This window comes from Perissodus microlepis, chromosome 4 (genome assembly GCF_051167445.1).
Source record: "Perissodus microlepis isolate ML-2025 ecotype Zambia chromosome 4, ASM5116744v1, whole genome shotgun sequence".
Classification (NCBI taxonomy): domain Eukaryota; kingdom Metazoa; phylum Chordata; class Actinopteri; order Cichliformes; family Cichlidae; genus Perissodus; species Perissodus microlepis.
The window spans coordinates 592,124-603,473 of NC_140464.1; the positions used below are offsets into that span (position 1 = coordinate 592,124).

An 11,350-nucleotide genomic window follows, 5' to 3' on the forward strand; every position below is an offset into this window, starting at 1 on the left:
ATCAATTCACTTTGTTTGCATCAAGGTAATAATAGGTAAGACCTCGGGGGAGGAAGTAAACACTGAAGCTGGTTCAGAGGAAGAGTCGAATGAACAGCAGCTGCTGGTGAAGCTGCTCTGCTTCTCAGATCTGTGCGAAGCAGCGCTGTCAGCCTGGAGCTGAAACACAGCTGGAAGCTCTCGCTGTAATCTCGGACTTCTTTGTGCAGGAGGTCCTTTAAAAATATGCTTTTATAAATCCATCAGCTCTCTGCCAGAGCTTGTGTTTTCTCTCATCCTCCCTCTCTGAGCCTGTTTCTGTTAAAAGGGAGTTTTTCCTTCCTACTTTTACCGAGTGGTAGCAATCATCCGACCGCTCGGACTCCTAACACTGTGTCATCTTTCAGTTCTATATAAAGCACCTCGAGGGGCTGTTATGAATTAATAAAACACCAAACACACACATGTACTTTTACTTCTGTCACTTCCACAGACTTTTTACTGTGCGAAAGTCTTGAGTCTCCCTCACTTTTTCATATTTTGCAGTGATTTTGTGAACCGTGTTCATGAAATACAGAATATCAGTGAGGAACAGTTTGAATCACACTAACGAACTGGTGTGAGCACAGTCTCAACTCAGCTTTCTCATAATTCATCAGTTTATCAAAGAACAGCACTGACGTGCAGCTGAAACCATGACCGCGCCTCCACCATGCGTCGCAGACGGCTGCAGACTCACTGTTGGACCTCCTCGGAGCTTCATGATGCTTGAAAGGTTCAAAGGTCAGAGTTCAGCGTAACAAAAACATTGGTCTGAAAACAGTCAGGGCCAAGGACTGGACTGAAAGCCTTCAGAAGCTAAAGAAGTATTGGTCAACTTAAACAATCACCGAGTCGGCTCTTTGCAAACAAAAAGACATGAGCTGAGGCTCAAGACTTTTGCACAGCAGACTCTGGTTTTCAGGATTGCCTTTGGAATTAATAATAATAATGGATTGGATTTATAAAGTGCTTTTCAATGCCACTATTCATTCACACACTGGTGGAGGCAGCTCCAGCTGCAGCCACAGCTGCCCTGGGGCAGACTGACAGACGCGAGGCTGCCATATCGCGCCATCGGCCCCTCTGGTGTTGGCCAGAGGGGCCGATTCCTGGAAGCATGGAACCTGTGTACAGATCAAAGAAGGAGAGCGCCTTGGTCCCGCCCACACTGTTTTATTAACAGGTGACAAGCACAGATTACTGCTCCCCACACCACAGACAACATGTCAGCACACCTGCAGGTGCAGGTTCACCCCCACGTTCACCGTTTGACATCATGGAAGTGCCCGCAGGGCACTCACATCCCAGCTCCAGTGTTCCAGTCTTCCCAGTGTCTGAATGCACTCAAGTCCAGTTCATCTGAACGCCAGCTTGTTCCAGTGCAGCTTGGGGAAGCTGTAGTTCAGTAGTCGTCACAGTAGTCGTCCTGTTTCTTCTTCTTTTCTTATTTTTTTGGTAATGACGCCCCGACAGTCGGAGCGGTGGTCGCCTCCAGGATCCCGGCCGTCGTACTGAGCGCGCCGCCTCACACACCGACGTGTTACAGGCCAGACGCGTGAAGGAAACACTCGCTTTGTGCTGTTCGTATTCAACTCCGATATTCAAACTGAGCTTCAAACACCGCCCGACCCCTCCACCCCACACCACACTTTTAATGAAGTCGGGTCGTTTCTGTCCGTTTCTCTGTAACTTTGAACGATTCTGTTTTGTGCGGTGGTTGGTCAGGTGTGCAAAGGTGTACGAGGGGGCGGGGTTTGATCTCATTGGGACGTGTTATAGGTGAATGAATCACTTTCAGAGTTTCTGCCTTCAACGTCCAAGTCTGCTCAGATCTGTGAGCGAGCTGAAGGAAGAAAACGACCGTCCACGATCACCTGTCGCTCTCTGAAGGGTCAGCTGACTCCCTGCGGCTCGAGACCGTGGAGAAAACGCTGCTGCGGGAACTAAAGGACGGCAAAGTACCACTCGCTCAATGATAAAACCCCGAAGCTGACCTAAGCTCATACTCAGGAAATATTTCAGTGACATTCACAGCGCGCTCCTCTTCCTGGAGCTCCACACCTACATTCAGACTCCGCCTTTCCTCACCTGCAGTGCAAAAATCGTACCAAAGGTTTCAGCGTACACGAGGTCGACGAACGGGGAGCGGTTTGCGAGGACTCATCTTCAGGATCGGGCCAAACTCACAAAAGTCGCTCAGTGCAAATATGAAAGTAAACAACTTTACACGACGGCGCAGCAGACGGCTGACGTCTCCGAGCCAATCAGACGAGAGCTGCTCACGCTTCAGCAGCAGCGTGAACGTCACAAGGACGTCATCCTCAACCCAGAAATGTCTCCCACATTCTTACAGATGGCAGACGTTTGAGGATCTATGGATCACAGACTCTGATCCCAGCTCACAGCTGATGCTGACCACTCTGCATATTAGAGCCTATCACATATCTTTATGATCAATCAAGCTACGAATCAGCTGATCAGACGAATCAAAGCTGCTTAAATTTAGCTTTAAAAGGTTCAATCATACGGAGCCCCGCAGGGGACATGGGAGAAAAAAATTTTTAAAAATTAAGATCTCACAAAAGTTGAATTCCAACAATGGCGGCAGCTACTTAGTTGTAATGTTACTCTTTCTGGGTCACAAAATACACTTTTAAGATATTTTGAGGCGTGAATGTAGTTGTGTAAACGTCAGATATCTGCTCGGTTTACAAGACATCACACATTTGCAAAAGTGCTCCGACGTTTTCGGAGATCTGACACCCACCATCTCGAAGCTAACGGGAGGTCGAGACCTACTACAGCCGGGAGGAACGCCGCTTTCCCGGCACATCGTGCCTCGACCTCCCAGTCGGCTTCGAGCTGGCGGCCTCCGAAGAATGCGGCTAAAATTTTTGCGAGATCCCGAGTTTGTTTTGCGAGACCTTGCAAAAGTCCGTCTTAATTTTTTTTTGTCCCATGTCCCCTGCGGGGCTCCGTACAATCATTTGTTTATTTCTGTGATGTTTTATTCATTTAAAGACCTTTTCGTGCATTCAGGGGACGCGCTCACACTTTGTGCTGCGCCGAGCTCTGAGCTGGGATAAATCTGTACCGCCTTCTGCTCTCGGGATCAGAGACCCTCTCGTATCGTCAGAGGACCCCAGAGGCGACCGACACTTTCTCAGCTCCTTTCTCCTTTACTGATTTTAGCTAACATCGCCGTCTGGCTGCTCAGCGATGACATCAAAAGAGAGGCGGAGTCTCCACATCCCCGGCCCCTCCCCTGTCGACTCCCCGTGAGCCGATCAGAGAGCTCAAAGGAGGGTGGATCATCTGAAACCCGCCCGGATACGGGACTGAGCGGAGGGAGCCGATTGGCCGAAGTCTGAGAGTTCAGCTTGATTTTTGAACATCCTTCAGTGTTCGAGTCCGAGAAACAAAGAAAAGGAAAGAACTGCAGAGAGAGAAGAAGAAGAGGAGACGCCGTCATCACTACAGTGCACACTTATCTGTGTTAGCTTAGCATCAACAGTCTAACAGAGAAAAACCTAATCATGAATGTAATCTCATTACTTCTGTCTGTAACACAGGAAATCAGTTAAGGTGAAAATAGAAAATAATAAAATTCTGTGACAAACTAAAAGAAAACCGTCACGCTAACAGAGCATCTGCGTCCTGTTAGCATGTATTAATAAAGCAAACAGTGATCATCACTGGGAACTGACACTTTTCTTTTATTGCTGCGATTTCATCAAGTTGCTCTGAAACAGCTAAAAAATAAATAAAAATAAAAGCTTTGATCTGAGCGCGTGTCTGAAAGGTGAAGATGACTCACGCCGGCTTCGGGCTCCGGTGCTACGTTTGCGACTCGACCCCCGGCTGGCCGCCGCCCTCCGTCCCCCGCTCCTTCTGCTCCTTGTCCTCCTTCAGCGTGGGGCTGATCTCCTCTTCGGGGTCGTAGTAATAAAACTTCCTCAGGTAGGCGATCAGAGGCCTGAGGGGAGCCAGGACAGATGTTAGCGGCTCGCTTACACTCTCCGACATTCAGACGCGTTTTTACAACATGGACCTCGACGCAGACACGCACCGACTGATTTTTTTAGTAACAGCAATTCAGCAGATCACAGGACGCCTCTCTGGATCGTCTCCATCACAGCGACGGGGTTAGATCACCTTCGATCCGTTACTCATACCAAGGCTCTCAGCTAGCTTTAGCTTTTTGTCATGTTCTGGTGTGCTCGTGCTCGCTAACAGCAGGTCACCGTGAGAGCGCATGAAACGGGCTGTAATGAGTCACAGGTGAGACTCTACCTGCAGTTACTTACATCACATGATCAAACCAAACATGTGAAACTGACATGAAGGATCAAATAAACAAGCTGCACAAGGAAACTAAACCAAATGATGCTTTAAAGAAAAACCCGCCACTGGTCTCAGTCACGCTGCAGCCCTTCACGTGTTTTGTTTTGGGTCAATATGATTATTTTCAACATTGTTTTAAATCCTCGCCCGGCGTCCTTCGAGGACCGCGGGATCTCGTGTCATGAAAAAGATCCACGGGACAGATAAACGTCAGCTTTGCGTCTCTAAGGTCAGGAGGACCGTGTCTGACGTGGGAGCGCTCAGACGGGTACGTACGTGGGCAGCGGCAGCTCCTGGATGTGGTCGATCCGGACCAGCTGTCTGATGCAGAAGCGACAGAGATGCTGCAGAGACTTAACACTGCTGAACCTGGAGACCGGGTACAGGAGCTGGACTGGGGTCGGCGGCAGACCTGAAAACACAAGGACACGAAACACAAAATATATTAAATAAAGATTTATTTTATATCAAGTAAAGTGAACTGGACAAAAGTCGAATCAATTCAAAATCAAAGTCCAGTAATTTTTATAGGAACATATTTGTGGACAGCCAACCTTTGTAACTAATGCTAATGTGTCCAGATACTTATTGAGTGTACTTGTATATGTACTTATAAAATGTCCTGTCTGTGAAGGTAATGTAGATGAAATAATGTCTTCATTGGATTCTATAATTGTCCAAAAATATGCAGACAAGCAGAACCTGTTTTCATCTCATCAACCCCCCCCAGCGTGTCCCTACATATTTGGCCACACCCCCCATATATAATATAATACACGGAGCATCACTGACAGCACGAAACATGGACGCAGCTTCAGGGTCACACTAGCTGCGTAGTTGAGTAGTGCGGCTGTGACCCACGAGGCTCCCTGTTAGAATCTAACGACCGAGCGGCTGCAGCCACGTGTTTGTGGTGCGTCCGAGGCTATGTCACGTGCTTGTGCAGCCACAGATATCCTGGAGCTGATTGGATGCTGGTACCTGGGACTCGCGAGCGCAGGAAGTACAGGAACTTTCCGTTCTTGGAGTGCATGATGGCTCGCTCGATGAACTCCACCACCGAGTGACAGCGGTCCTCAAACTTTGGGTGACACCACAGGCTGAACGTCCCTGCAGGACGAGAAACCGTGAGACAGGGACGCAGGCTCACAGGCGAGGCGTGGCGCTGCACAGGTGTGTGTGCGTTACCTCTGTAGTGCTCCATGCGTGTGTGGTGTGTGATTCCCTGCGACCTGAAGCTCAGACTCAGGATGTAGCGCGGGTCTGAGCTGTCCCGCACCAGAAACGAGCCGTCCGGTTTCCCCTTCAACTTCATCTCAGCGTCCTCCCAGTTCATCGGCCCCCAGTACCAGCCGCACTGAAAGCAGATGCACAGGTTAGCTCCGCCCACTCGCACAGCAGGCTACAAAAGCAGGCATTAGTAGCTCCACCTTCTCCAGCTCCCTGAGGCTGGTGGCGAAGTTGCCGGCATCGGGTCGACTGAGCGGGCAGCGAGGGGCGAGCCGGGGGGGCGGGTGCTGCCCGTCGGGCCGCAGGGGGACGGGTCGAGGTAAACCTCGCAGGAAGGTGTCTGAAGGACATGGGGGGGGGCATGAGTTTACATAAACAAATACAGCTACAGAACAAAGATAAAAACGAAAATCAGAACGTAAAAACAAACTGTCACAATTGATATTTGAAGTTTAATTATTGAAAAGCAAATCAATGACATAAATGTACTCATGAGTCAAAGCTAGAAATAAACATAGTAAAAAATAGAAAATAAACCTGAACAGGAAACGCATCAACAAATAAACACACATGCCATTAATGAGTGTGTGTGTGTGTGTGTGTGTGTGTGTGTGCGTGCGCGCGCGCTACCGTTGAGGCTCAGGCTGTGCTGGATGGTGTTGAGGGAGGGGGGCAGGGCCATCGGTCGGGGGGGCAGCGACTGCATGGAGGCCCCGGCGCTGCGCTCCATGAAGGGGCCGTGCTGCTGAGGAGGACCCCCAAAATCATCTGCAAAAAAAAATTTAAAATAATAAAAGAGCCAAAAAATGCAACTTTATACAAAGTAACAATTCTAAAACAGAATAACTGCCTCTGATTGGTCCTCAGAGGACTAAAATCCTTCAATGAGACGATTAAAACAATTCCACGAAAACCCGTGAGAGCAGAAACTCACCTAAGAGTCACGGCGCACACACACACACACACACACACACACACACACACACACACAGAGAAGGAGGAAGTGCAAACAGGAAGCAGAAAGAAGGAGGAAGTACCAAGCAGACTGAGGCTCCGTCTGGGAGGGGGAGGAGGAGTGGGGGGGTGGAGAGAGTTCCCCCCCCTCCGAGAAATATCCACATCGACCAGAGAGACCGTCTCACCTGGACACAGGTGAAAGCAGAGAGAGGGAGGGGTTAGAGGAGAGAGGGAAAGATTAGTGAGCAGAGTGATCAGCTGACCTGATGAGTCATGTGATCAGACAGAAGCAGAGCTGAGAGGAGAGGGGGGCGTGTCAGCAAAACAGGAAAAGTTTCGTTTTTCGGAATAAAACATAAATAATAATCGATCAACAGCCGATTGGTCCCCGGGCCGCATGTTTGACACCGTGAAGCAGAGGAGTCTCTGACCCGGCCCGACTGTCAGGTCTGCACAGACCCACACCGCCCCGCCCCCAGCCCCTGGCTCCACCCACACACACACTGGAGCACCCCACAAGTTTGGGAGGACCAAAACTGTCAAATTCAGAAATAAATTAAATTTAGTAAATAAATTAAATATTAAAATCATTTTCTTAAAAACATACTTGGTGTATTTAATGTGACATTTTTGGGTTGCTGATCAGAGGCAGGTCACATGACACCTGAGTTTTACCTGCCCTCTGCTCACCTGGTCTCGCACATTAAAGAGCGTTTAACATTCTCGCGGCTGCAGAGCACGCGTGAACGAGCTTATAGAGGGGTTCCTAATAAACTGGCCACTCAGAGCTGCTGAAAACACTCAGTCACACAAACTCAGGTAAAAACATCTCACCTGTTCACCTCTCACACACTCACAGCTGTGTGGACTTACCGGTGAAAGCCGGAGTGAAGGGCACCGGAGAGAAGGCACTGTGAGGTCTGGATACCTGCAGCCTGAAGACACAAACAACACCATCAGCGCCATCACCTTCATCCTGAGTGCGAGGTTTTAACGCTGCAACTCGTCAACGTGTTCGTATCCACGGTCACGATCTTGAGTGAGAATCAGCAACCACCCGACTCCACTCAGAATAAACATTTCAACTCAAAGAAAAGCTTCAGGACACTTTGATGCTTTAAAGCTGGGGTGTCGAACTCCAGGCCTCGAGGGCCGGTGTCCTGAAGGTTTAGGATCTCACCCTGGGTCAACACACCTGAATCACATGATTAGTTCATTACCAGGCCTCTGGAGAACTTTACGGCATGCTGAGGTCATTTAGTCATTTAAAGCAGCTGTGTTGGATCAAGAACACATCTAAAACCTGCAGGACACCGGCCCTCGGGGCCTGGAGTTTGTTCAGATCTAAAGTGACCCCTTCAAACACCAGCGTGACACAAAAACACGCCCCACACCTGCCGCTCGCTGTGGTCTGAGTCTGGTGGACAGCGACTGCTTTGTTTCACACTACAGTCAGTGTGACTGTGGGGGTGAAATGTCACGTGTACACCGTCACACTGACTGCAGGTGAGCAGGTTAGTTGTGTCAACACAAACTAACCTGCTGCTCGAGGAAGCATCCTGAGGAGAGGGCAGTTTCACTTCCTGTGTGCCGACAGGTAAAGTCACAGTGTTTATCCGGCAATAAAAACTGATCCAATCTAACACCTGGTGTCACCTGACTCTCACCTGCCCAGGTGCTTTCAGTATCCATGGTTACAACATTACACCCCACTAATCAGTGTCACATGATCAGAGACACTTTCACTGTGAGCTGCACAGGAATACGAAACATGAGGTCTACTCGATCGGCCGCAAGAAAAATGAGACAGTCAGAAAATCCCCCGCTTCGAGGAAACAGGAAGTGAGTCGCCCCTGAACAAAAACAAGGTCACCGATTCGCTCTGATCTGTTCTGTGATGTCAGAGAAACTAAGCAGCTGATTAATCAATACTACCTGATCAGTTTGGGACCTCACCTGCCGTCCTGGTCTGGGTTGCTGCAGGTGGACCCCCACACGTCCAACAGGCTGCCCCCCGACGACGTGGACGACGCTAGGGACGGCCTCTTGTCCAGCAGCCCCCCCGAGCTGCCACTCGAGCTCTTGGTTCTGAATAGCTTGCTGAGCCGGACCTTCAGCGACCCCCCCTTCCTCGACTTCCCCCGGGGCATCTTCTCCCCCTCCCTTCCTCCTGCACCCCCTTCCCCCTCCAGGACCACCAGAGGGGAGGCTGACCGACCCGCTGCCCCAGAAGCCACACCCAGTTTGGGGGTAGCGGCACGGCTCTGGGGCTGGGAGCGCGACTGGTGCTGATGCTGTGGGCGAGAGCGAGGGTCAGAGGATGGGAGGGGGTCGGGGAGCGCCGCAGCAGCCTGGGAGAGTGGCGGGCGGACAGGCAGGTACGGGCAGGGGGTGGCGGTGCTGCCGATGAGGGGCTGGGGGTCCACGCAGGAGGGGAGGGACACGGTGGCGCCGAGAACGGCGAGTGAGGACCGGCAGCTCTGATCTGTGCACACCCCCGCCTCCTCTGCCAGTCTGTGCACCTGCCGCATCAGCCCGCTGAGAGTCCCACTGGAGAACACAGTCCCCGCCCCCCCAGGCGTCCCTGCACCCACCACCCGCTCTGTTTTCTCTGTGTCCTCCCCCTCCGCATCCCTGGACTCTGCCGCGAGTCCCCCCACCTCCTCTGACCCCAGACCCTCTAGGACCAGTAGGGCGTCGCTCGTCTCGCTGGGGTCCTCGCCAGGCCCGATGCCCCCGGACCCCGAGGCCAGGACGCCATGGCAGGAACAGCGAGGAAGCGAGAGCACCAGTTCCTGCCCGCCACTTCCTTCCCTCACCTCGCCTGGGTGTACTGGCCTCTGGGCCGGAGCCAGGACCGGGTCTTGACACCTGGGGGGGCAGGTCTTCCTGGGCTCCAGCAGCCCCGCCCGCAGGGCTTGGTCCAGCAGGCCCTGGGGCCACTTAGCCAGCCGGTCTGTCAGCAGGTGGTGTGTGTGGCACAGGACTGACCCGGACTCTGAGTCCAGAGCCGGGACGCCCCGCTGGGGGGCCTGGGAGCCCAGCCTCAGGACCGGGTGCCATTGCAACAGCTGCTGCGGCTGCAGGTTTTCCTGTGCAGGGGGGTTCTGGTCCTTTCCTCCCCCGGAACCAGCTGTCGCGCTGCCAGGACCCGTGCCCGGCACCGGGTCCAGCTGCTGTCTCTGTCGCTCTGCCTCCTCCTGCAGGAAGCCAGGGGGCGGCTGCTCCAGCCCGCACTCCAGGATCCGGTCTCCGGACCGCAGCAAGTTCTGGAGCACCATTAGCTGCGCTCCGTGCCCCGCAGAGCCGTGCCCGCGCGGCACCGGGAAGTCCACAAAGTCCTCGGACGGAGGGGGCGACAACGGCGCCTCGGAGCCCGACGGGGCGTGCGTCAGCCCCAGCCCGCCGCTCAGCTCTCCTTTCCCGGGCAGCGGGGAGCTGTAATGCGGGGAAGCCGAGCCGAGGCCTGCCGAAGGGCCGCCAGAGTCCACATCGAACCCGCCGCCGCGGCGGCCCAGCACGGCTTTGACGGGGCCGAACCCGCCGCCCCCGGACATCAGCTCGTCGGGGTCGTCCAGCCGGTCGTACTCCGCGGCGGACACGAGCCGCATGAGCACGAAGTCCGGAGACATTTCTTGCTGCGCGTCATTCATGGCGGCGGCTAACGTTAGCTGCGCTGCTAGTCGCTCCGCTCTTACATAACAGCTGCGCGGCTAACGGCTAACGGCTAGCTGCTAGCTGCTGCCGCATCTCCCGGCAGAGCTACCCGGGCCGCCGGCAGCGCACAGCCGCGGACATGTGAAGTCCGGTCCGGTTTGTGACGGCGAAGGCTCCGCTGGACGACGTCAGAACATGAAGGAACGAGAGAAACGAGCCCGGTGCCGCCGCTCCGTGACGTTAGCTGTTAGCCTCCTAAAGACTCCTCATCCTCCGGTCAGACAACACGGCGGGAGGCGGGGCTGCGCACGCAGGATCGATCACCGATCATAGCTAAACGATTAACGGAGGGAACCGAACACCTGCCGGGATCTGACAGCCTCATGATGATGATGACGATTGTTGTCGTTTATTGAGGGAAAATGAAGATTTATGGAAAAAATAATAATTCGCTTTTAGTGGATCACTTTAAAATTTTAATGTTACGAACAGTAGTAAAGTTTTATTTCATTTAATTATTATGCAGTAATATACAGGTGTTATTTTTAATTATTGTTTTTCAGTTGGTTGGATTTTTTTAATGATTTCTTTTATTGTTTCTGTTTTTTATATTTCTTCTTTGAGTTTATAAAATATTATTAATATACTTATTTTACTTATCTGTGTTGTGTCTGTGTGTTTTAATCAATAACTGGTTTCTACAGTCATTGGTTTTAATTCATCCACTCATACAGTTCCTTTTTTATTTTGGTGTGACGCGTACTCTCTGGGCTGTTTGCGGCTCGTGCAGCTTTTTCAGGGGAGTGTTTGAACTTTATTTAAAAAGTCGCTGCGAGCAGGGTTCGAACCTGCGCGGGGAGACCCCATTGGATTTCAAGTCCAACGCCTTAACCTCTCGGCCATCGCAGCAGCCGGAGAGCAAGTGAGTTGACCGGGAAACTGAAGCTAAGAGTGACGTCAGAGGCTTCTCCAGCAGTCAGTAACTTGTATGTGAAACGCAGACTGAGAGGCTGACAGTCTGATGTCCGATGACCACGTAAAGAAAAACAAAAAGTGAATCATTGATTCTCGAGGTCACAAAGGTGGTTCATCAGAAACAACCTACAGGCCAATCAGATCAATGGAAAACATCATCATTCCC

The 11,350-nt window shown here is 52.0% G+C and overlaps 1 protein-coding gene and 1 non-coding gene across 3 annotated transcripts; both read right to left on the minus strand.

Moving 5' to 3' along the window:
- Window positions 1-1,178: 1,178 nt before the first annotated feature.
- Window positions 1,179-10,552, minus strand: LOC146387884 (uncharacterized). 2 transcript variants are annotated; one of them, XM_084924907.1, is made up of 10 exons: window positions 8,509-10,551; window positions 7,426-7,487; window positions 6,633-6,737; window positions 6,226-6,363; window positions 5,796-5,935; window positions 5,554-5,722; window positions 5,347-5,475; window positions 4,642-4,777; window positions 3,839-3,997; window positions 1,179-3,457 (listed from the first exon to the last, which is right to left on the minus strand). In XM_084924907.1, exons 1-9 carry the CDS (start codon window positions 10,203-10,205, stop codon window positions 3,859-3,861), a joined length of 2,715 nt encoding a protein of 904 aa, XP_084781033.1. In that variant the 5' UTR covers window positions 10,206-10,551; the 3' UTR covers window positions 1,179-3,457; window positions 3,839-3,858. The 2 variants fall into 2 exon arrangements, with proteins under 2 accessions (XP_084781033.1, XP_084781034.1); XM_084924908.1 differs by lacking the exon at window positions 6,633-6,737 and having other exon boundaries at window positions 8,509-10,552.
- Window positions 10,553-11,036: 484 nt separating this feature from the next.
- On the minus strand, window positions 11,037-11,118 carry trnas-uga (transfer RNA serine (anticodon UGA)). Its single transcript has one exon. It is a non-coding gene; the product is annotated as a tRNA-Ser (tRNA).
- Window positions 11,119-11,350: the final 232 nt, after the last annotated feature.